The 25,819-nt window shown below is 40.0% G+C and overlaps 3 protein-coding genes across 4 annotated transcripts in view; 1 reads left to right on the top strand and 2 right to left on the bottom strand.

Annotated features, from left to right (window-relative positions):
- Window positions 1–4,507: 4,507 nt before the first annotated feature.
- Window positions 4,508–9,572, top strand: rha. The gene is made up of 6 exons (XM_002053157.4): window positions 4,508–4,811; window positions 4,878–5,332; window positions 5,402–5,473; window positions 5,532–5,883; window positions 5,964–9,168; window positions 9,238–9,572. Exons 1-6 carry the CDS (start codon window positions 4,691–4,693, stop codon window positions 9,446–9,448), a joined length of 4,416 nt encoding a protein of 1,471 aa, XP_002053193.1. The 5' UTR covers window positions 4,508–4,690; the 3' UTR covers window positions 9,449–9,572.
- Window positions 9,573–9,952: 380 nt separating this feature from the next.
- Window positions 9,953–12,053, bottom strand: tobi (target of brain insulin). Its single transcript, XM_002053156.4, has 2 exons — window positions 10,277–12,053; window positions 9,953–10,216 (listed from the first exon to the last, which is right to left on the bottom strand). The coding sequence occupies exons 1-2, from the start codon at window positions 12,036–12,038 to the stop codon at window positions 10,017–10,019; spliced, it is 1,962 nt and encodes a 653-aa protein (XP_002053192.1). The 5' UTR covers window positions 12,039–12,053; the 3' UTR covers window positions 9,953–10,016.
- A 1,211-nt stretch (window positions 12,054–13,264) lies between these two features.
- Window positions 13,265–25,819, bottom strand: part of Fur1 (Furin 1) — a 73,347-nt gene continuing 60,792 nt past the window's right edge. The window contains exons 2-10 of one of the 2 annotated variants that reach the window (XM_032433827.2): window positions 25,543–25,788; window positions 25,361–25,489; window positions 24,421–25,295; window positions 24,188–24,361; window positions 23,672–23,790; window positions 22,235–23,506; window positions 20,869–21,035; window positions 17,903–17,978; window positions 13,265–14,283 (exon numbers count right to left, since the gene is read on the bottom strand). In XM_032433827.2, coding sequence (XP_032289718.1) covers window positions 13,505–14,283; window positions 17,903–17,978; window positions 20,869–21,035; window positions 22,235–23,506; window positions 23,672–23,790; window positions 24,188–24,361; window positions 24,421–25,295; window positions 25,361–25,489; window positions 25,543–25,788 — 3,837 coding nt within the window. In that variant the 3' untranslated portion in view covers window positions 13,265–13,504. The remainder of the gene's footprint in view (window positions 14,284–17,902; window positions 17,979–20,868; window positions 21,036–22,234; window positions 23,507–23,671; window positions 23,791–24,187; window positions 24,362–24,420; window positions 25,296–25,360; window positions 25,490–25,542; window positions 25,789–25,819) is intronic. The other variant, XM_015171905.3, reaches the window with a different exon arrangement.

The raw sequence follows: 25,819 nt of genomic DNA on the forward strand, positions 1-25,819 counted from the left end.
AATATTTTTGATGCCAATCGATATTACTGATCGTTACGAGTCGAAAATGGTATAAAATAACAAAATCGAACATTATTTGGCCCAGATATTCAAAAAAATCATCAAAAAAGGTTGATTTTACGAACGATTCGGTTTTTTGTCTACAACATATTTTTAACAAAACGATGTTGAATTTGCTTGAATGCCAATTGATGGTAGGGATCCGTACGCATTCAAAAAGATATAACATTTTAAAATCAGACATTATTTACCAGAGATATTAAAAAATATCATCGAAAAAGTTTCGATTTTCGCACCGACCTCTATTTTGAAAAATGCGGGAGATATGTCGTTTCAAAACGACATAACTCCGCCGTTGATAATGGCGAGAATTTGTCGGTTTGAAGCCACATACATAGCTCCGCCGCTGTAAAACGACATACATTTCTTCGCGCAGGGTTACCCTTACTTTTTAGTCGATTTGGGTCAAAATTTAGATTTTAATATTTTTGATGCCAATCGATATTACTGATCGTTACGAGTCGAAAATGGTATAAAATAACAAAATCGAACATTATTTGGCCCAGATATTCAAAAAAATCATCAAAAAAGGTTGATTTTACGAACGAATCGGTTTTTTGTCTACAACACTTTTTTAACAAAACGATGTTGAATTTGCTTGAATGCCAATTGATGGTAGGGATCCGTACGCATTCAAAAAGATATAACATTTTAAAATCAGACATTATTTACCCGAGATATTAAAAAATATCATCGAAAAAGTTTCGATTTTAGCACCGACCTCTATTTTGAAAAAAGCGGGAGATATGTCGTTTCAAAACGACATAACTCCGCCGTTGATAATGGCGAGATTATGTCGGTTTGAAGCCACATACATAGCTCCGCCGCTGTAAAACGACATACATTTCTTCGCGCAGGGTTCCCCTTGCTTTTTAGTCGATTTGGGTCAAAATTTAGATTATAATATTTTTGATGCCAATCGATATAACTGATCGTTACGAGTCGAAAATAGTATAAAATAACAAAAACGAACATTATTTGGCCCAGATATTCAAAAAAATCATCAAAATAGGTTGATTTTACGAACGAATCGGTTTTTTGTCTACAACATTTTTTTAACAAAACGATGTTGAATTTGCTTGAATGCCAATTGATGGTGGGGATCCGTACGCATTCAAACAGGTATAACATTTTAAAATCAGACATTATTTACCCGAGATATTAAAAAATATCATAGAAAAAGTTTCGATTTTCGCACCGACCTCTATTTTGAAAAAAGCGGGAGATATGTCGTTTCAAAACGACATAACTCCGCCGTTGATAATGGCGAGAATTTGTCGGTTTGAAGCCACATACATAGCTCCGCCGCTGTAAAACGACATACATTTCTTCGCGCAGGGTTAACCTTCCTTTTTAGTCGATTTGGCTCAAAATTTAGATTTTAATGTTTTTGATGCCAATCGATATTACTGATCGTTACGAGTCGAAAATGGTATAAAATAACAAAATCGAACATTATTTGGCCCAGATATTCAAAAAAAATCATCAAAAAAGGTTGATTTTACGAACGAATCGGTTTTTTGTCAACATTTTTTTAACAAAACGATGTTGAATTTGCTTGAATGCCAATTGATGGTAGGGATCCGTACGCATTCAAAAAGATATAACATTTTAAAATCAGACATTATTTACCCGAGATATTAAAAAATATCATCGAAAAAGTTTCGATTTTCGCACCGACCTCTATTTTGAAAAAAGCGGGAGATATGTCGTTTCAAAACGACATAACTCCGCCGTTGATAATGGCGAGATTATGTCGGTTTAAAGCCACATACATAGCTCCGCCGCTGTAAAACGACATACATTTCTTCGCGCAGGGTTCCCCTTGCTTTTTAGTCGATTTGGGTCAAAATTTAGATTTTGATATTTTTGATGCCAATCGATATTACAGATCGTTACGAGTCGAAAATGGTATAAATTAACTAAATCGAACATTATTTGGCCAAGATATTCAAAAAATCATCAAAAAAGGTTGACTTTACGAACGAATCGGTTTTTTGTCTACAACATTTTTTTAACAAAACTATTTTGAATTTGCTTGAATGCCAATTGATGGTGGGGATCCGTACGCATTCAAACAGGTATAACATTTTAAAATCAGACATTATTTACCCGAGATATTCAAAAATATCATAGAAAAAGTTTCGATTTTCGCACCGACCTCTATTTTGAAAAAAAGCGGGAGATATGTCGTTTCAAAACGACATAACTCCGCCGTTGATAATGGCGAGAATTTGTCGGTTTGAAGCCACATACATAGCTCCGCCGCTGTAAAACGACATACATTGCTTCGCGCAGGGTTACCCTTCCTTTTTAGTCGATTTGGCTCAAAATTTAGATTTTAATGTTTTTGATGCCAATCGATATTACTGATCGTTACGAGTCGAAAATGGTATAAAATAACAAAATCAAACATTATTTGGCCAAGATATTCAAAAAAATCATCAAAAAAGGTTGACTTTACGAACGAATCGGTTTTTTGTCTACAACATTTTTTTAACAAAACTATGTTGAATTTGCTTGAATGCCAATTTATGGTAGGGATCCGTACGCATTCAAAAAGATATAACATTTTAAAATCAGACATTATTTACCCGAGATATTAAAAAATATCATCGAAAAAGTTTCGATTTTCGCACCGACCGACCTCTATTTTGAAAAAAGCGGGAGATATGTCGTTTCAAAACGACATAACTCCGCCGTTGATAATGGCGAGAATTTGTCGGTTTGAAGCCACATACATAGCTCCGCCGCTGTAAAACGACATACATTTCTTCGCGCAGGGTTACCCTTCCTTTTTAGTCGATTTGGGTCAAAATTTAGATTTTGATATTTTTGATGCCAATCGATATTACTGATCGTTACGAGTCGAAAATGGTATAAAATAACAAAATCGAACATTATTTGGCCCAGATTTTTTTAAAAAAATCATCAAAAAAGGTTGACTTTTCGAACGAATCGGTTTTTTGTCTACAACATGTTTTTAACAAAACGATGTTGAATTTGCTTGAATGCCAATTGATGGTAGGGATCCGTACGCATTAAAAATCAGACATTATTTACCCGAGATATTAAAAAATATCATAGAAAAAGTTTCGATTTTCGCACCGACCTTTATTTTGAAAAAAGCGGGAGATATGTCGTTTCAAAACGACATAACTCCGCCGTTGATAATGGCAAGATTATGTTGGTTTGAAGCCACATACATAGCTCCGCCGCTGTAAAACGACATACATTTCTTCGCGCAGGGTTACCTTTGCTTTTTAGTCGATTTGGGTCAAAATTTAGATTTTAATATTTTTGATGCCAATCGAAATTACTGATCGTTACGAGTCGAAAATGGTATAAAATAACAAAATCGAACATTATTTGGCCCAGATATTCAAAAAATCAACAAAAAAGGTTGACTTTACGAACGAATCGGTTTTTTGTCTACAACATTTTTTTAACAAAACGATGTTGAATTTGCTTGAATGCCAATTGATGGTAGGGATCCGTACGCATTCAAAAAGATATAACATTTTAAAATCAGACATTATTTACCAGAGATATTAAAAAATATCATCGAAAAAGTTTCGATTTTCGCACCGACCTCTATTTTGAAAAAAACGGGAGATATGTCGTTTCAAAACGACATAACTCCACCGTTGATAATGGCGAGATTATGTCGGTTTGAAGCCACATACATAGCTCCGCCGCTGTAAAACGACATACATTTCTTCGCGCAGGGTTACCTTTGCTTTTTAGTCGATTTGGGTCAAAATTTAGATTTTAATATTTTTGATGCCAATCGAAATTACTGATCGTTACGAGTCGAAAATGGTATAAAATAACAAAATCGAACATTATTTGGCCCAGATATTCAAAAAATCAACAAAAAAGGTTGACTTTACGAACGAATCGGTTTTTTGTCTACAACATTTTTTTAACAAAACGATGTTGAATTTGCTTGAATGCCAATTGATGGTAGGGATCCGTACGCATTCAAAAAGATATAACATTTTAAAATCAGACATTATTTTCCCGAGATATTAAAAAATATCATCGAAAAAGTTTCGATTTTCGCACCGACCTCTATTTTGAAAAAAGCGGGAGATATGTAGTTTCAAAACGACATAAAAAAAATCATCAAAAAAGGTTGACTTTACGAACGAATCGGTTTTTTGTCTACAACATTTTTTTAACAAAACGATGTTGAATTTGCTTGAATGCCATGGTACATGAAGTAAAATGAAATTGTGACAGCCTGAATTTCAAATTGAACTGCCCACCGATATTACTTTTAAAATATATCGATTAATGGCCACTGCAAAATTGACCATCGCTTCAATCGATAAAGTCGTCAATTATCAGCGATAGTATCGTTGAATTAAAGCAAAGTACCGTTGTTATGGTTACATTCATAAAAACTAAGCAAGCGTTTTATTATTGGCCTGACAAAATCCAACAAACTGTCGCACGATAAACAACAATTGGCCAAGGAAATATTATATTTTAAATAAAATTATTGATCCGCAGCAAACACACAGATATAACTTAAATTCTAATCAAGCTGAGTGCAAAGTTACCGTATTATTTTAGGTTTCAAATTATTTAGTTAGTTTGCAAGTGCTGCTAAAGTCGTCGCAACATGGTCAAATCGAACAAGCAGCCGCGTCCGTTGCCTGCCACGGATCGCAGCAGTGTCAGCGTCAGTGGCAGCGCCAACTATATGGAACACACCTACTGTGTGGTGCTGCATGTCGTGGAAGGTGAGTCCTTAATAAGGGTGTGAGAACGGGAATACATTATAACAGTTATTTACAATTCTGCCACAGCCATAAATTTTTATGGACGCGAGATAAGGGAAGGGGAACGGGAACAGATAATAATGAGTGCGGCCCTCAATACTGTGGACTTTGAAGTGGAAGGCACGCCTTCGGTCACTGCTGAAACAATTATATTCAATAGCAATTGCATTTGGGAATGCGATATGGCTGGCATTAAACGCATCAAGACGGACCATCGTCCCGTCAAGGTAACCTTCTATGCCTGCAGCAACTCTGAGCGCAAGACCATTGGATCGCTGCTGCTGCCTGTGCGCGGCTTGCCAGTACTGGGCACAGGTGGCAATAACAGTCCGCTGCAGTTGAAAATGTTCTGGCACAAGCTGATGTGTATTAGTAATGAGTTTCGGTCTCATAAGCCCGAAGTGCTGCTTATGCTGGCCATAATAAAAAAATCGCTGCTACATACTAAGGATTTCAAGCATCTGACGGCTTTTAATAGTTCTGTAAGTGAAGCGTTAAAATCTGAAATATATATATGTGAATTCAATTGGTTTGTCAATTTGTCCCAGCAGGAGAAAGAAAGCCGCACGCCGCCGCTGCAGTCGCCCGGCCATTCGATCACCGCCAACATGTTGCAGTCGCAGGTACCATAATTGATATTAAGATTTTATACAACATACTGAATCCTGTTCTTGTTTTCAGGCCAATGTTTATGTGCAGTCGCTGGTACAATTGGGTTTGCTACAGGTAGGCAATGATCCTCTGGTCGATTGTGACATCATCGAGGTAGTGTTGCAGTTCAAGCAGCTTAAAAATCTCAACAAATTTGTCAAATCACTGTATCAGGAGAAGGATGCCGTAGAAACCGTGTTGTTAATGTTCGACTTTGTAGGGAATGTCACGAATATTGAACTTAAGCTAAACAATACGGATGCCTATACGCTAAACGACGTGCTGGGCTTGCGATTTAAGTCCTCTTTGCGTAGCATACGGCTTTATTTCCAGCGCATATTCTACTTGCCCATCAATATGTACATAAACGGAACTTCAATAGGTAAGGTTAAGACACATACCCAATTCCAATTAATTTTTATTATTACTATTAATATTATTATTTTTAATTTTATATTTTAGCCAACTATCGCATGGACTTTGGTAAACTTCTGCCACCAGATAACTTTTTTGCAAACAAACGAAAATACGTGCAAAGCGGTTCTTTTGCTTTCGAGCGTTTTGGACGCATGGGCAGTGCACGCGAGCTTAAACCAATCATGGACTACACCTTCACAGTAGATATACAGGAGGTATATTGGCGCCAGCAAGAGAAGGAGCCGGAACCGCAGCTGAAGCAGCAGCAGCTGCATGAGGAACAGCTGGATTTGCAATCGGTGGGCAGCAAAGCTGTTATACGGGAAGTTCCCAAGGATCGGGCACATGACAGCGTGGTGGATTGGAACCCCAAGTCTGAAAAACAATCTTCGTCTGCTAACTGCTCACTAGATAGTTTAAATGTTGGTGCTGAGCTTTCGGCCTCGGACGAACGGGACACCGCCTCAGAATCGCCTCTGAGTGATGCGCCCGACTCGGATACGGTCGCAACTGTGCACACATCCCAAACACGTCGCAGGAAGTTCACCAGGCTCCTAGTAGACAATCCAGAACATGAAGAGGCAGAAGGAAAAGACCATCAGTATACCTCGAAGGTAGTCACTAGAAAGTTGTCCACAAGATTAGAACTTGAGGATGAACAGCTGCCGGAGGATGATTTAATGGATTTACCTGATGATATTGGCTCTGATTCTGAGCTTTATGCATGTTACAGCAGTGCAAGCTTAAAAAAAGTAGAGGACTGTTTGCCAGTGCGTCCAGAGAAGGCGGGGGAATTTAGAAAAACTAATCCCAGCAGTTCAGCCGATCGTTGCATAGAGGAAAAGCAATCTAAAACGACAAGGAGTGAAAAGAACCGGAATCAGGAGCCTATGGACATAAGGACTACCAGGTTCTTGCAGGAAGAAATGCAGCTCAGGCAGAATATGGATGAACGGGTCGGAAGAAAGCCGACTGTTGGTGATGTTGACAATAATGACAGAATTATCGACGATTCATGGGTTGAACTGGGGCAGGAAAAAAATAAATGTTCACCACAAATGACAAAAGAAGCTCGTCCTAGACGGACAGCCAAATCTAAGCCGGTGAAAGACGATGCAGTTGCATTAGAAACCAAAACTACGCCAAGTATACGAAAATCTCGATTGCTCGCAGTGTCTGCGGAGGCCAATGAAATGGACACAAGCTGTCCAGATGCCACATTAATAAATCTTAAAGAAGATCGGATTAACACAACCATCAAAAAAGTTTCAGCGGATGATCATTCAGGAATTCAACCAAAAGTCATACGCAAAAAGAAGATTATCTCAAAAACGGAAGAGTTTGAGTTATTGGAACAAAACGAGCTGTCAAATACCAATCCACGTAAACCAGCGAAGCCAGCTGATGAGAATAAATATATGGTTTCACAGGGTAGTCTAGATGCAGTTGAGCCTGACATAGACAATGCAAGTCAGAAAATGAAACGTGTTTTCCGAGATGGAATTGTCAAAAAGCCCATAAAAAGACTTGTGGCTCAGTCATTAGATATGGATACACCAACGGAAACTGATGAACTGGAAGAATTCCTCCAAACACGAAGTGCCCGAAAGAATAAATCAAATAGCATCCAAGCGCAAATTAAAACTTATGAGACAGTTTTAATCAAGAAAACGTCAAAAACAAAGAAGTCTCCAATGTCAAAAACCGATCTTTCTCTAAGCGCTCGATGGGTGGAGGTGAGCAAGGAGCAGACAAAAGCCTTGGAGGAAACTGAGCAGTATATTGAGGCCACTTGCAAAGCGGAGCTGGATGAAACTTCTTTTGAAGGACAACACTCAGAGGGCCGCAAGAAGTCTACAACTAAGAATCTTGAGCGATCGTCCCGCACAATTCACAGAAAAAATACTGAGCTTAACGATGAAAATGAATGCTCAGAAATGGATCCAAGTATTGAAAGTTCCACAACAGAGGAACCCTTTAAACAGCCAAAGCTTGAGCGCAAAGTATTTAAAAAGAAGGGGTCTGCTGATCTCCGAAAAGATCAGGACTTAATGGATACTCAAACGCAATCGGAAATGGAAACAAGTGTTAATAACTCCATAATTGAGGAACCCCTTAAGCAGAATTCATCTGTCGAGCAAGAAAAGAATCAGTCGAGGCCCAACACAAGCAAATTACAAAAACTGATTCTGCAAGAGACAGAAATTATGTCATCAGAAATGGAATCTGTAGACGCAGAGAAAGCCAATTTAATACGTAAGTATGACAGAAAATCCAGAAGAGTTGTTAAGCAAACATCATTGCAAAAGTATTTGGATGCGGAGGAAGCATCTCTCGTGGGACTGCCTCAGGATACGGGCGACAAGGCTGAGCAGCCTATCAAGAAGCGCACGATCAAGGCAACACCGATCGCGCCAGCAGAGGTAGAGTCTAGTGAATTGGAGCCAACAGAAAGGAACAAACCTATTAAGCAGAAAACAACTAAAGCGTCTGCAGCCTCCAGCTTGGAGCATGATCTTATTAATAAACTTTGTGACGTTAAGAAAACTTTCGGGGAAACCCAGTTGGAAGCCGACGCAAAGGTCTCTCGCTTAGAAGTGACAGTTCACATGTATGATCAAACGAAAATCGCGGCAGTTGAGGCAGCAAAAGCAAGCACCACTTGTGTTAATCAGAGCGTCAACACGGATATCACCAATATGGATGAGAGCATCAAGCAAATTCTGGCGGCCGGCAAGCAACTGCAGGATGAAATGCAGCGCAAGGCGCTGGAATATATGGATAATCTTGGCCAGCGCCGTTCTGACACAGATATATCACAGCAGCCGGTGGACAACCAGGCCCACAATAGCGTCAATGAAGAGTCCAACGGCTGTACCAAATACGAGTCCAAATTTTATGAGCTGGAGCAGCACATACTCGTGCTGGAGCAGCATTTGCGTAAATTTGAAAGCCGCACGCAGGAAATGCAACAGATGAACGTTTCGTTGGCTCAGGAGAAGATGAAGCTAAAGGAACGCATCGCACTTATGGAGCAACAAATATCCCAGCTGTGCCAACAGGGCGCCAGTGGCAACGAGCTACAGCAGGTGCTAAGCGAGATGCGCATACAAAACGTGCGCTACATGGACATGTCCAAGGCTAAGGATCGCTATAAGAAGCAATGGCGGCGCAGTGCCAAACGCGTGCACGCCCTCAAGCTAGCCATGTATGAGAAGAGAGTGGAGCACGAAAAGAACATGCCAGCCAAGTGAGTTAGCTGCACTTTTACTCGATATACATATACTCCTATCCTTACATACTTCTCCATCCATTTCAGCGTGCTTAATTTAAAAAATATTCTCACTCAGGACGCCGAAGAGTTTGAGCGTGAGTATGGTCGTTTTCGTAGGTCTGGAACAGCGCTCAGCTTCTCTGCTTCCGGTGAATCGTCGGAGCCCTTGCTTAAGGAGTATCTGCGTGGTCTTTCCAGCCAAACGGTGCAACAGCACAAGCCGCCAAATCACGTGGACAGCACTCGAATGCATTAGCACCGATTTCATTTGACGAAATTATCTGTGATTTATGATTATTTAATTTTAAGATTGTAGGTTAATTTCTATTTTGCGTTACTTCTTCGGTTTGTGATTAAAATTTCTGTTTTATTTCAACAAACCTACGCATTAGTAAATACGCCATAAATATGGTCTAGTCCTTAGTGAAGAATGATCCTAGCGCAAGTTACTTTACCTAAGGTGAACTAATATCCTTGCTAAAGTAAGATTTATATGATTTAGTTTAAGTGAAAAGGTCTTACGAGATTAATTGGATCTTCTTATTATGGTCCTGACAAATACCTAACAAAAAGCTGGAATGTTACCACTGCCACCTAGAAGCATTAAAAATACTTGTAAATATTTAGATTTTACATAATTATTTACCACAAAGCTGTTCAACTGTTACTAAGAATTTGATATCTTGTTGACATTGCTCGAAATTCAGTTTTATGTCAGGTCTTATCGCTTGTCAAGCAGCAGGAAATAAATAAAATGTAATAAAATATTATTTTTTGTTTAATTCTTTATGAAGATGTGTTTTAATTAATATTAAGAACCGTAACTACTCCAACTGAAAGCCCACACGTACAAAATGAGGCAACGTGTCCAGCGGTGCAGAGTATTCCATGAGCCACACGGGCCCCTTGTAGACATCCTGAGTGTTTCCATCTGTCCACTCGCCCTCGGGCAGATAAATGTCACGAATTATTGCGTTTTCCATAATGACCGGGGCCGCAATAATGTCATCGCCCAACAAAAACTCTAGGGAAAGGAGCAAGGATAAATATAAATGATAACGTTAGTATTTAAAAGTCAATCTACCATCGTAGATGCTCTGAGCAACTGCATCATCCGGCGCAATCCACCAGAGTGGCGCATTGACTGGTTCACCAGTTTCCGTGGCGCGCTTGAAGAGCTTCATAATGTAGGGCGTGTAATCCGCATGTAGCTTGGTGAATGTCTTGCTAATCTCAATCGTTTCTTGATCAAAATTCCAGGGCACAAAAGAGAACTGCAGGCTGGGCATGAACACATTGGCCTGCAGCCAGCGAATGAAGAGGTCCTTTGTGGGCGGCTTCTCGTTGTAGCCATTGCCGCCAATCATGTCCGGCAGCACAAACGGATAACCATTCAGATTCATTTGCAGCAGCGATGTGATCAGCGTGACCAGGCCATTGTTCCAGCCCCACTCTGAATCCTTGTCGACAATGCGCACAAATATAGGCAAGTCTTGCGTATTTTGGCCGGAGCGAACCTCAACCATGTCTCCAAATGCGGCCACTGTGCGCACATAATCGGTGGTGATCTGCAGCGGCGCTTGATTGGCATCACCCTGCAGCACCGGATCGGTGGGTATCCAGCTGGACTCGCCCGCATCGAACTTAAAGCTATCAATGCCATCTTCAGTCTGTAGGCGCTTTACCCGCGTGGTAAACCACTCTTGCACCGCGGTCTTGGTGAAGTCGAGATATGCGGCATCCTTGGGCTGACTGTTCCACCACTGGGTATCGGCGCTGCCTGCATGATCGAGCACCAGATAGCCCTGCTCCTTGGCCGTCTCGTAGATAGCCGTGCAGTTGTTGTTGATGAACGGATGTATCCACAAGGTTACCCGGAAGCCCAGCGCCTTGAGGTCGTCCGTCAGCTTCTTGGCATCTGGAAACTTGTTCTTGCGGAATGTCAGCGCACCATAGCAATCCTCCCAGTCGTCGTCAATTTCCAGTTGACTGTTCTCAAATCCATTGTCAAGGATTTGCTGTGCAAAGTCGCGCACCACTTCGTCCGTGACCTCTGCCTTGTATAGCGCCCAGGTTGACCACACCGGATGCTGAACCATACGCTCATCGGGATGACCAGTGGGCATGCCCAGCAGCGTCTTAACCGCATACATATGCGCCACCTTTGCATCCTTAGCGAAGCCCAGCTGATAGCTAAACTTGGACGAGGAAAGGCGCGTGTCATAGGGCAGGGCACTTAACGCGCTGATGCACAACTGGTCCTCCAGTCCGGCTGCATTCTGATCTATGAAAAGTGGCGTCGTGTTATCCACGTACAGGAAGAAACCCTCGCTGTTGAACCAGTACCGCTCCGCCACGCCCATATTGCCCAGCTCCTTGGGTACATACGAGAAGTTGCTATACTGCTGGCGCTCGACCGGCCAGTAGTGTTGCTTCTGCTCGGAGCCGCCAAACCAATGGACGCGTCCCGTATTGAGCTTAAAGCAATCCCTCGGTTGAGTGCCCTTTAGCACCTGGTCGCGAGCCACACGTACATGGGTCACGCCACCGGTCGATTGGACTAGGCTAAATTCGATGCTAGTGCTGCCATCGCTCAGCTTGTAGCTGCCGGTGGATGTCGCCTCCAGATTGCTGCTGCTCACAAAGTTATCCAAGGTGACCGTCTGCAGCGTTTGGCTTCCCTTCATCAGCTCATACTGCAGCTTGACACCGCGCCGCAATCTCAAATAAATGTCGCTGTTATCAAACTTGAACCGCTGTTCGATGGTCTGGCAGCCGTAAGCCGCACTGACCCACAGGCAGCAGGCGGCCAGAATAAGCGCAGCACTTGCGTAGCTGAGCAGCATTTTACTATAACTGTTGCATGAGCTGCCCAGCGTTGCACTTAAATAGCTCCGGCCCGGTATGCTTTTTGCCAACTAACGTGCTTTGCGCAACTACAAAAGCCGCGCAAATAAAGCCCTTGACCAGTGTCCATACTTTTCATCGCTGAAGATGCACTCCATGCGGTAGCTGATAAGCGGCTATCAGCTATCAGCTAGTGCTCTCCTCCAAGTTCATGAGTAATACCCTTTATATACGATCATTAGTCAGCTGATTCGGCGTGTTGACATGCCACTGAGAGACGAGCAAATTATCATTAATGATACTTATAAAATATTCGTAATTGTAATTGTAACATTATTTCCCTTTTCAATTGGCGTGTTACTTGCTATTACGTCCATATTAACTAGTTGAGTGCCTAACAATTATGAGTACTACGGAAGAGTCTTATCTTATCAAGACAATATGAATCATATGTATATATGGTACTAAGATCTTAAAAGACATTATTGATTAAATCCGCTCGCGAGTCAAAAAACATATATTCTCCCTTTCGAGTAGGTTATGAGAAAGCGTTAAAGCTGTGCTGTGCTGTGGTAATGTGCTTACCCAGTTTCAGCTCTCCAGTCTAAAAACTTACTTGGTTTTATTTAAAAAACAAGTCTCCAAGAAATTGTTGACTTAACAGATTTTGTTTCCTACTCGACAGCGCAGGCGGACATAACACGCAGCTGAGCGCTCAGTTCAGCGCGCAGTTCACCACTCAACTAAAATCTAATCTTCGCTTTACTCTACCAAACGCAACAAGTCAATCAGCGGCTGATTTTGAGACTTGCTCAGCTATTACTCGGAGCAGTTTTCACTCTACTCAGCGCAAAGAACGAGAACATTAAATGTGAAATGTACATACTTCTCTTCCGAATCGAATAGCTTAAAAGCAACAATTTGTAGTTGTGTAGTCGGATGCCAAACTAGGAGAAAATTCGCATCGAATCCGACTAGGAAATACCCTCTATCCAGTACTTAGACTCTCTAGTATTCATACTCTCTATTATTCATACATACACAAAATATACACTGAAACTCTTCAAGCATTAGCATTTGCGCTGCAATCTGTGTCCTTGAATAGTTTCGGAAATTATTGCACTTTTATAACAAGTTCGGGGCCGGGAAATAGTATTCAAATGCGCACAACACTGGTTTTTCTCCGTTTTTGGAACATGACCTGCGCGAGTTACGATAATGCAAATAATAGGAATAAATTTTATTTGCTTAAAACTAGGATAATACATTTTGGAAAATCAATTTCAAATGATTTGAATAATTTAAATGCGTGTTATAAATAAATCGCAGCAGTTGGTTTGAATGTCAAAGTTGATTTTTCTTTTAATGTTAGCATTAGGAAAATGGATTGCGATTTCGGTTGAAGCTAAACCCGTTTCATGAGCTATTCAAAATGCACCTTTTAATTAAGAAGGATGCTGGCTGGTTACTCGGGCACCAGCTGGGCATGCTCCTCATCCTGCAACGCTGCGTCGAGCGACTCTCTGGGCAGTTGATTTGGCTGCAGCTCATCGTGATATTCGAGCACATCACTCGGATAATGTAGATGCGCCTTGAATACCTCCACTTCCTGCTCCTCATCGCTATCGTCTTCGGCAATAAGCGCAACGCGCGTATAAAGCTCTGCCTTGGCCGCACGACGATTATAGACTATGCCACCAGCTACGCCCATGCCTACTAAAGATACAACAACGGCAATCACTAGCAGCGCTGTGCTCCAGTTCATGTACTGAATCTTGGCATCTGATGCTAGCTGCGCATTTGCGGGATTAGACACATCCACCACGGTGCTTCGCACCACATAGGCATAGCAGTAGGTCTCATTGGTCTGGAGCAGCTTGCGCAGCTGGTTGCCCGGATAGCAGGTGCTGCACTGGGACGCATTGGGGCCATAGCAACGCAGGCAGCTCTTGTCGCAGCTTGAGCAAATGCGACTTTGACGCGGTGTCAGCAACAAGGTGCTGGTGCTGGAGTCGCTGCTCCGACGTCGACGTTCCGCCGCCTGCAGTGGATCGTCCTGGTTGATGGAGCTTTTGCCAGTGCTGGGTAAATCGTTGCCATCCGGCGTCGAGATAGCTACAGCGGCGTCTATGTCGCTTAACGTCACTTCTTCATCCAGCTCATCTGAATTAACCTGAGCGAAGGTGTGCTGGGGGCACTCGTCGTAGCAGAGATCCATGTAAAAGAAGCTGGGCTCCCGGCAGTCTGAGAAGAACAGATGAAAAGAATTAATTCACGTATACCAAAGGCAAGAGCAAACAGAAACTAGTTACAACTAACCAAGGTGATAGACCATTTACCTCCGAAACAGTGTTGATAAATGGAGAAAAGAAAGTGGAAAACATGAATTTGCTTTTTAGTTAGTAGAATAATAAGAGAGTTGAAGCTCAAATGTAAAAGAATTATATGTACAAGACAAGGGCAACAAAAGAGTTGAATTTAAAATGTATTCTTTTCACTTTTTCATTCTTGTAATTAACATTTTCAAGCAATAGACAAGTCTCAACTGAAACTTTTCCATTAACAACAAACAATGTAAAAATACATATTGAAAGCAAGCGCAGTAGTCCAAAAAACATGCTCAAATAAAGTGGAAAATAAGTTGGGTGGATGTGAGTGTCTGCCGTACCAAAACCAGTGTTGGAATGTAAACAAGGCATAACGATGAAAAGTGAGAGGTGTGCATTTAAATATTATGTTAAATAATAGAGTTTACGATATTAACAAGTAGAAACACCAATTAAAATGTTAATAATAATCAGACAGTAGAAGAATAATAATTTTTTTTTTTTTTTTGGTTGAACGCTAGGTACATAGGTTAAAAACACAAAATTACGCAACACTATAGTGTACTAAGAAAGTTTCAAAATTTGATTTTTTTTTTGCCAAACTCACCTTGCTTTTAGCTACACGAGAAGGGGAGGGTTCAATTAATAAAATGTCTAAACTGTTTTTGGACCACATTTTACTTGCTGCGCAGTAAGAAAATCTTTGTTGTTGCAAAAAATGTTTCAGTCTTTTCAGGGTAAATATTTTGTGTTGAATACGTTTATAATGCGTTTATTTATTACACAGATAGTTATATAGATATATATATATATATATATGTATATATATATATATATATATATACATAAAACATACATAAAAAATGGTTGATTCTTTATAGCGGCCATCAAATCTCATTTACAATTATACTTAAGTTTTTTGTTGTTCTTAAATCCATTTTATTTATACATTTAAAGTGTAATTTTCGCACAAATTAATTATTTTGCTCCGAATTTGCAGTTGTTATTGTTTTAAATTTAATTTTAATAGCTACCCCAGGCCCTAGTACCATATTTTATTTTATTTTATTTTTCTTTTCTTTTATACTTATTTATTTAGTTTTATCTTAAAATTAATTTGGCTTTTTATTTTATTTTTTATTTTGAAATTTTTTGAAAAATGTTTAAGCATAAGTACCGCAGCCAGCACTGAGTTAATTCAATTAATTAAACAAACCTTATACGTGGACAAATTTAGAAAAACTTATGAAACACGGATTTTAATATTTTCAAACATTGTTAGTCCTTTGCTTAAGTTATATTTTATGCTGCTATGTTATATGCTTGAAGATTTTTAGTTTGTCGCAATTAAGCATAGAAAATGGCTAAGCTATCATTTATAATTATTATTATTTAATATTTCATGTCAGTTTGCTAAGTACAACAACAACAAACAAGTCAAACGAAAAGAGAAATTACTAATCAAATGAATATCTGTAGATTTATAAGTTATTTATTGTGCATTTACGATATGATTATTCATTTAAAAACCAGCAACATATATTTAGGTCGCATTTAAAGTTAAACAAAATTTGTACCAATTGAAAAGGAAAAACAAATTATATAAAATGATATGTGACACATTTGAGTCATTAAAAATTGTTTGTGCGTTGTATTTGTTGTTGCTTATTATAATAATGAGAGGGAATTAGAAATAATTATTGCACTTGTGTTGCGTTTTGATTTTGTTTTGATTGGTTTTTTGTTTTTGTTTTTTTTTTTTTTACTACCAAATGGAGATGAGAGCGATATGAGTCACGCGCCCATCTCTAGAATCAATTAAAGTAATTGTTTATGTGTTGGCAAAAATGAAGAACAACAAATATTGTAACAAAGATATGTGAGAGTGTTGTAAGACGATTCGATTTTGCTCTGATATGGAAATCAATTAACTTTATTACTTTTACAGTTTTATAGTTTATTTCTGGCTTTTTTATTTTGATAATGTAGCGCACAAACATAATGACTAGAAGTTTGTCGCTTACTTCTGGCATTTCTTAAGCTTTTGTTTTTGTGCGCGATGATCTCTGTTATATAATTCATTTATTAGTTCCTATGCTCACTAGAAAATAACCTAATTTTTGTTTAATTGGTTTTTTATTTTGTTATATTGCAACTTTGTTGAAAACTGCAGGAACTTTTTCTATATAAATTTTTTTATTAATTATTTATTATTGGTTGCTTGCCTACTTTAATACTATACGTAGTCGTACCCTACACCCTAGTATTTCGTTTTCGTTTACTTTTAATTTGTAGTCAATTTTACTTATGTTTTCTTTTTTTTTTTTTAATTTTCTTAGTTACAATTTTAATACAAAAATTTGTTTGCTTTGCTTTGACGCCTTAACACTAACATTTTATGTAATTTCTTTTAAAATACGAATTTCCATTGAATTTTCATTGTTAGTTATTTAGTTTACGCATCATTTCATTAGGATTTACGTTTAAATTTTAGAAACAGTCTTTTACTATGAACTCAAGCTGTTGTAATAAATCGTTTATTGTAGGGCGCTGCACAGAAAATTATGACAAAAAAAAATATAATTAAAACTTGAAAAGCAGTCAGTTCTGCCTAAACTGTAGCTATTTGGCTGGCCTGGCAATATCTGAAATATATGCATACATAAGTAGACATGTACAAAGCACAAAAGTTGAAGGGTCACTGAAGTGTGTAAGAAAACTGCTCAGTCAGCAGAGCATTTGAACAAGACTGGCCAATGCATTCAAAACTGTCAAGGCCAAGGCGCAATGCATGCAAAACTGTTTAATCTGACTTTGGCACAGGGAAATTGATAACCCTCATACTAAATGCAAGAAAAAAAAAGAAATAAACAAATTAAAATATTTCTAAATTAATGCAAAAGAAAAACCAACGAAAACAATGAACAAATTTAACTAAACTTATAAAAATATTTAAAATAGATTTTGACTAAATGTACATATATAACACACATCATTTTTGTTGTTCTTTGTGCGAGCCGAAATGAAACAACCTTTGTTTTGTCTAACATTTTTGTGTGTGTGTGTGTGTATCTCTGTGTGTATAACTACGCTTATATTCAAATTGAACTACAAAAAGTATATTTATTAGTATATTTATTTTTTGGACTTGCAGAGTTTTATTTTTATGTTTGTTTTCTGTTTTCTACGCTTATTTATCATGTTTGTTTTTGTTGCTTACTTTGCTATTGTTCAATTGATTTTTTGCCAGCTTTGAAAATGCTTAAATTAAGCACAAAATGCTCTTGTTAATGTTTGTTTTTTGATCAAACTTTAAATTGGAATTGAAGTTTGTTCACATCTTTGTTTTTGTTTTGTTTTTTGTTTTTTTGTTTTTACAATTGTTTATGTTGTTGTCAGCTTTGCAAAATAGTTTTTCTTGAATTATCTAATGCTTTTGTTGCTGTTGCCATTGTTGTTGTTTTTGTTGATGGCAATGGCTTGTTTAAAGTTTAGATAGAAGACTTGTGTTATGAGTAGAAAGATTAAAGACAAACCTAAACATTTCTGGTCGCTCCACTTGAGGCAGGCGGCTGCATTGCTGCGATCCTGAGTCATTCCCACTTCGCCCACCTGCAAGTAAACATTAAACGCGATGTAAAAAAATTAAACCGATTAGAGATTCATGTATTCAATCATTAAAATTACGTTCAACTTAGCGTATGAGTAATATTTTTCATGGCCAAACTAAACAAAACGAGCAGTGTATGTGACAGTTATGTGTCTATTAGATCAGAAGATCAGAAATGATTTGTTGGTTTATAATTAATCATTAATACATTCAAAAATAATCTATTAAATATACAACTATTGTTGATGTTAAGTTTATTGTGTAAGAAAGAGTAAATTTATATCGAGCAAATTAAATTACAATCAATAGAGACTTAAAGAAAAAGTATCAATTAAAAAAATAAAAATCAAAAGAAAAATATCAAGCTCTTTGACTATTCTGGGATCGTGTATAAAAGTGCTGTAAAAGTTTTTAGAGACAGAAAAAATAAATTTGCAAATCGTCAACAAATAACGAATAGATGAGTAAACACTTACTCTTCACTTTGTGAATGGAGCATAAACAGTGATAAACCTATCCTATATATAAACCTATACCAGAAAATACTTTAAGTCTTTCTTTAGTTAACAACTTTTTTGAAGGTTTAGGCATTTGAATTATTTTAATTTCTCTATGTCAAATTTACAAGCTGTTCTGCTACTGGCTTTTGTCGGTTTGTCTGGTTTCCGCTGCGGTTCATTGCATGTTGCCGCTTTGTCTGGCGTTTCAGTTTTAAGTACTTGAGTATGTATGTATAAAAGGAGTGTATGTGTATGTGTGTGTTTATTTATTGCAGCTCTAACCAAAAAATGTCTGGCTATATGTGTCTGTCTCTTTCTGCCTATGTGCTTGCTCTGTCCCTATCTTCGAGTCTAACAGAACCTTCACATGCGATGAGGTCGCGTGTTGGCAGCGGAAAAAATGTTAGTTATGCAAAAAGTTTGCTGGCAACATATAAAGCCAAAGGTCAGTGCACTTTTAGTTTATTACAGCAGGCACAAATACACACACAGACACACATGTACACATAGTTTCACACATTTAATGTGCCAAAAGTGAAGAAAAAATAATTTGATGTAGCTTTAAAGCAACAAAAGAAGCTAAAAGGTTAAGGGACTGTCCATTTCAGGCAAAAGAAACAATTTTGTTGTGCCTATGCCAAGTGTACTTTAAAATGAGTTGAAAGTACAAATGCCAACAGTTGCAGTTGCAGTTGCGGTGACTCCCAAACTGTGCATGCAAAATGAATATGAGTGCATTTAATGCAGCACCACTGCAGCTGACAGTAGCAAAATAAAAAAAATCACGTAGCCGCCTGGTGGTGCCAGCAAGAACTTGGCACATTGCCCATTGGCCAGGACAAGATGCATGCGATGCGATGCGATGTGTGTGTGTGTGTGTGTGTGTGTGTGTGTGTGTGTGTGTGTGTGTGTGTGTGTGTGTGTGTGTGTGTGTGTGTGTGTGTGTGTGTGTGTGTGTGTGTGTGTGTGTGTGTGTGTGTGTGTGTGTGTGTGTGTGTGTGTGTGTGTGTGTGTGTGTGTGTGTGTGTGTGTGTGTGTGTGTGTGTGTGTGTGTGTGTGTGTGTGTGTGTGTGTGTGTGTGTGTGTGTGTGTGTGTGTGTGTGTGTGTGTGTGTGTGTGTGTGTGTGTGTGTGTGTGTGTGTGTGTGTGTGTGTGTGTGTGTGTGAATTGAATTCAGCTTGCCAGCAAAAACTAGAAATTGAGCATTTTCGTATGCTAAATAGTTGAAAATTTATGAGCAGCTTGTGCGTTTAAGCAGCGCAAATAGTTAGTGCAAATAAAAGAAAAACTCAAGGAAATGTTCAACAGCGAATGCAAGAGGAAAAGCCAAAGGCATGCCAAACACAAACTTAAAATGTAAATCTACCTACACACAGTAAAACAGTTTGCAAAGCGTTGCCAAAAAAGCCCCAAAGCCTGTATGTCGCTAGTCTGCCTAGTTAGGATTTCTATATATATATATATATATATATATATATATATATATATATATATATATATATACATGTATAGTTTATATCAAATATCATTGGCGTTGTCTGTTATTTCGATACTCAAGCCAGCCACATGCAAGCACGCGACGCTGTGCCGCTATTTTGATGTAGACCCAGTCGGAAGCGGACACTATCAATATCCTCGTCCTCTGGCTCAACCTCGTTCTCTGGCAAGCCGCTTGCGAAGCACTGCAGAACCAAAAATAAAAGAAAAAAAAAAAAAAAAAAAAAAAACACAAAAACAGAAAGCAAAAACAACAGAAAAAGTGAACATACTAAATATCTATTGTATAAAATTCACAAAGTGAAATCAGTCAAATGTTAAACATGTTCTGTTGTTACTTATGATAGGAGAGATAGAGAGAGAGAGCTTGTCACTGTCTTTATTTCTCGTATAGTCTTCTTGAAGCATTTTAAATATTTCTCATCTAGCTTCTTCCGATTTCTTTTTTACAAGTTTCCCTGTTGCTAAGCCTTACGTTGTGCTTCTCACCACGCTTCTCACTATACATCCTATAACACATATTTTCATCCCTCTTAAATGTTTTTCGCTGCGCAAATCTTTATGGTTCTTCTTTCTCTTTACTGCTCACTAAGGTTCTCTTTTACGCTTTCAACTCCGCTCTTTTCAGTACATTTCGCTTCACTATTCGCTTCAACTTTCACTTTGCTTCTCGCTACTCTCCTGACCATTTCTGCTCGACAAAACACTGCTCGTTTAGCTTTTTGCTTCTTTTCCCAATTAAAGAGTTGCATATATTTGGTAGTCAAAGCAAAAATGTGGCACAGCAATTGTCTTAAAGCCTCTCAGGTCAATTCGGGCTATTCACAGCTCTTTGTGTATGTACGCGTATTTTGTAAATGTAATATAAATGCAACTGCGTGGCAATCGAACTCACCTGTTGCATATTGCGCCATTGTCCGCTGGCATCGTGCTCGATATCGTTGTGTGCCATATCGTTGCCGAACACGTTGAATTGGCTCTGCTGGTTCTCGTGGATCTGGTCTTTGGGCTGGGCGGGCACCTCGGTGCCATAGAGTATCATATCCCATTGTGTGATTTGCGCTGCAAGGCAACAAAATGAGATTAGACAAGACTGCGAATGTTTCGAATCATGAAATGAAAATGAAAACAAAAATAAGGCCAAACAACGGAAAATGTGAACATATGATTTATGGAATAACAAACGTGTGAAGCGGCGTATGAAGGGCCAATAAATCTGTCAAAAAATAAAACAAATGATGTGACAAAAGCTAAACACAATTTCTAGTTGAGGCCAAATGAAAAATGTGCTGCATACATTTTTGAATGTTGACAACCGAGAATAATAACAACACTTGCACTATGCAGTTAACTTGAAACTACTTTGATTGATGTAACGCGTTCAGTGGTTGTCAAACTTTAAGCAATAACGAAAATCAAGAAGAATTTAGCGGCCAGCTTGAATTGCAGTTGCTATTACAAACTATATTAAGTACACATATGGTGGTCAGAGGTTAACTAGGTGACATTAAGTTAAATTCTTCTTGAGCCAAAGGCTTAAATATACCTAACAGTATGGCAACGCCATGTAAAGTCCAGCAGACAATTTGATAGTTAAATATAATCTCGTTACTTTTGTATTAATACTTTAATTTACATTGCATGTTAAATGCTTACCACGATTATAAACTGCAAACTAACTATAAGGATTATCTTAGTCAGAGGTGACATTAAATAAAGATTGGAGATGTTTCTTTCGTACTAAGTATCAGTTGCTGAGCTTAATCATATGAACGAAAAATTTACACTGTATGCTAAATGCCTAACATAAAGATTAACTACAATCTAACTGAACCTTGCACAACGTAAAATATAATAAAAAAGTAACTATTTTCTTTCGCGTTAAGTATGCTGTATATGTACATACGAAGTGTAAAGTTATTGTATATCATATGTTAAATATTTAACATGAAGAAAAAGTGTAAGATAACTGTAGCGAGCGCCTTACACATGCAGAAAAGTTGTTGAGATGTATGAAAGGATTATATAAATTGTATGTCAACAATTGAACAAAAAGATAAACTATAAGATAACGTAGGATGAACTTTAAACAAACTTAAAATTAAATAAAGATTGACGAACATTCTCGTCTTAAACATCAGCTACTGGGTCTATAAATTTTCTATAATAAATTTTAAGTGCAATTTTGAGCGAAATTTTTGTTAAGTGCATAAGGTAAGATTAGGCCCAGCTGTTTTTTTTTTTTTTTTTATTCAGGATACCATTTGCTGCGCTGCTCTTGCCAAAACTACTCGGTGCTAGCTGCAATATTCCCTCCTCAGAATCATCCTCTTCATCATTGGCGCTCATATCATCATCGCCATTCTGTGGCGTCAGGACACCGGCGGCGGCCATTAGGAGCTGCTGTTTCTTTAGTATGCGCTGATCAGGCAAAAAGCTGCTGCCACCCGCGGGCAAAATGGGCTGTGATGGGGGCGGCGGAGCGGATGGTGATTTTTTGGTATTACCAGGCTTGTTGCTGCCAGCAGCACCACCTGTTGTGGGTCTAAACAGCTCCACCTCAAATTGTTTGCCCTGTTTGCGCGGGGATTGTTGCTTTTGCTGCTGTTGCTGCTGCTGCTGCATACCAGGCTTCGATTTTGATAAGCTGCTGCTCTCGTAAGGTTCCAGTTCGGGAAATATAGCCTGAATCTTGTCGTAGTGCTCGAAAAGCTTAGGTATGCGCGAGTCGGGGCTGCTGTCCTTCACCTGCTTGGCTGCCTTTACGGGTAGGCGTGGTGCAGTGGAGCTGTTGCTGCCGCGATTGTTGTTGTTGTTGTTGTTGTTGTTGCTGGTGGTGATTTCGCCTATGACTTTGCGCGTTTTCTCTTCATAATACTTTTCGCTGGAGCTGGCTTTGGGGCGCTGCGTTTGCAGTCCATTGGCCTGCCCCTTGGATTTACCACCGCCACCTCCTCCTCCACCGTGCTGCTGCGATATTCGATAGTATTTATTCTTGTTGCTGCCTTGGTTGCCGATGTTGCTGCTGCTGCTATTCTGTGCGGCTTGCTCCTTTTTGTTGGTCTTGCCATTGCCATTCTTTTCGCCCGCCTTGTTGGCTTTATTGGCTTTGTTGTTGCCTTTGTTATTACCCTTGTTGTTGTTGTTGTTGTTGCTGTTATTGTTGTTGGTCTTGCCCAGTATAACACCATATGTAGCGGAGATTTGTTGATAGCCCTGCTTCGCTGGTGGCGCCGGCGGCAGCGGCAACAACGGATTGTTGGTCACCAAATTGGATTTATTGGGCGGCATCTTACCAAGCGGCAGTTTGGCCCCACCTGCCGATGCTTGGGCGAAGTTATTGGGCGATATGCGTGGATATTGCGGGGAATAGATCTGATGCAAATTACTGGTCGTGCTGCTGGTGGTACTCGAATTTGGCGTGGTCGCTTGCTCGCCGCTGCTAGCACGTGCCACCGAAATAGGATCATTGGGATCAATGGTCAGCGTGGTACCATAGAATATCAACGACCATTCGCGCAATAGGGCGTGGCCTGATGGGATTTGAGATGAGTAAAAGTGGTTGGATGGGTTACATTAGCAATGGAAACGTTGAATGAGTTTAGTTGATGAGTCCACAGAAAGCGCAGCATGTATAATTGTTTGGATTTTGTTGTCGGTTACCATTACGTGAGAAGCTTTAGATTATTTTTACTTACCCATATAGCGGCCCTCGTTGTGTATTTCCAGCTGCCAGTTGCCATGCGGAGACTCGCCCCACGTGTGCACCGACATGAAGGGCCATTGATTGAAACCGGAACGTGAATTATCATGCATGCTGAAAAGGAACCATGGAAGCGGAAAAGTCAGTTTGTGACACGGGTAATGAGTGTATGGATTAATACCATTTTCGTTAAGTCATTCTCAATAAACTCAATAAACACACTTAATGTCTTATATTCTAAATAAGCTTCAACTTTTCTCTTTAGCTACCATTTAGAGTTGCAGAATTTGTTACTCATCTTTAAATACTCTCCAACTTCTTTTTCTTTGAGCTAGTCTTAAAGCTACCTTCTAATGCATGCCGGGCTTGAATCAATGTTGGTAATTGGGTATAACCCTTTACCCATTCTAACCACTTAAAATGCATATTGTTGCTTTAGCAACCGTCAGGTTCACTGTATAGATATTTCAAGAAACTCCTGTTTATTGGGCAAATCATGGGCTTAACTTACCGTGAGGTTAGTAATGTGACTTTGGTATTTGCCGGAGATTTCAGATAAAGCTGAATATCACCGCGTCGCTGTGAGGTTAAGGTGATCTTGGCCTGTACATGCTCTAGATAATTGACTGAGAGGCAGTGATTGACGGACAGCTGCAGAGTGATGTGTGTGCGGGGCGGAATGACTCTGCAAAGAGGAAGGGTATTCAATTGGTACGTATTACTCAAGTGAATCACATGACTTACTTGTCCACATGTGGAGCGTTAATCTCGCAGCGCTGTTGCTCGGGCACTGTTTTCCAGTTGCGTGCGACGCGCACCATTTCGGCGGCATCCATGAGACCATAGCCAAAGGAATGGCTCACACGTCGGCCCACACCGTTCCGCGACCAGCTGGAATCCTTGAGATTCGCCGGCTTTGCGGTGCGCACCACAATGTGCTGCAGGTCGCGCCAGGTGAGATTCTGATTCGACTGCAGCACCAGGGCTGCTATGCCCGCGGCGAGCGGTGCCGAGGCCGAGGTGCCCGTATGTGATACGGTGCATGAATGATGCAAATCTGTGGTGACCACCTGCTTCTCGCTCTGCCCGCCGCTGCTGTAGGTGGTGGCCAGCGTGGAGCTACATTTCTCCGAATACCACGGTACATTGCCCTCCTCGGTGGCGCTCGAAATGGACAACGTCCATATCGAATTCGTATAGCCATCGCAATTGCAATTATCCATTTCCCTGCCTCCATTGCCAGATGCCCAAATGAAGATGCTGCCCTTTCCGCCACGCCCCTTCGTTGTGCCCTCAATGAAGGCTCGCGAGGCTAATTCACCAGGTCCATCCACTGTCTTGCCATCATCATCGGGTCCCCACGATGCGCTATATATGTCAATGTGCTGCGGATTGAGCGAGAGCGAACGCGCCTCCACAGCATCAGTCACATCACCATCGAGCATCCGCACACCGCCCACACTTGCCCCATACGCGATGCCAACCGCACAGAAGGAGTTGTTTGCGGTGGCAGCCACCTCGCCGGCACAGCGTGTGCCATGACGGTTCGAATCGGTCATGTCGTAATGTGGCATGGGGTCATCATCGTGGCTGTTCACGTCATACGAGGCTTTGGGATCCTGTTAAAAGTATTATTAATAATAAAAATTCGGTCAACGATAATATGAGCTTTCTTATCACTTACATAGTTCTGCTCAATATCCGGATGATCGGATTCGAGTCCATCGTCCAGAATGGTAACCACAACACCCTTGCCCGTTATTCCCTGCTGCCAGGCGGGTATTACATTCATGTCCAGGTCTCCGCCGCGGTTCTGTAAAGCGAGTTTATTAATTAAAGTTCTTTACCCGCCATCCGTACACTTACCAGATACCACATCTGTGGCCATTTGGGATCATCGAAGGTCATCACATCCACCAGCGACAAGGCTCGAGAGGAGGTGCGCGATGGTCGCATGCGTATAAAATCGCGCTTGGATCGCGACTTTGCCCGCTGCTGTTTGGCCCAATGGACGCGCTCATCCAAGTCGAGGCGGGTCTGATGATGTGTGGCGGGTGTCAGTGAACGCTTCGACACCTTGTGGTGCGCAAAGTGATAATGATCATCGAATATCTATTATATAGAATATAAAATGCAAAACAAT

The sequence above is a fragment of the Drosophila virilis genome, chromosome 2, assembly GCF_030788295.1.
Source record: "Drosophila virilis strain 15010-1051.87 chromosome 2, Dvir_AGI_RSII-ME, whole genome shotgun sequence".
Classification (NCBI taxonomy): Eukaryota; Metazoa; Arthropoda; class Insecta; order Diptera; family Drosophilidae; genus Drosophila; species Drosophila virilis.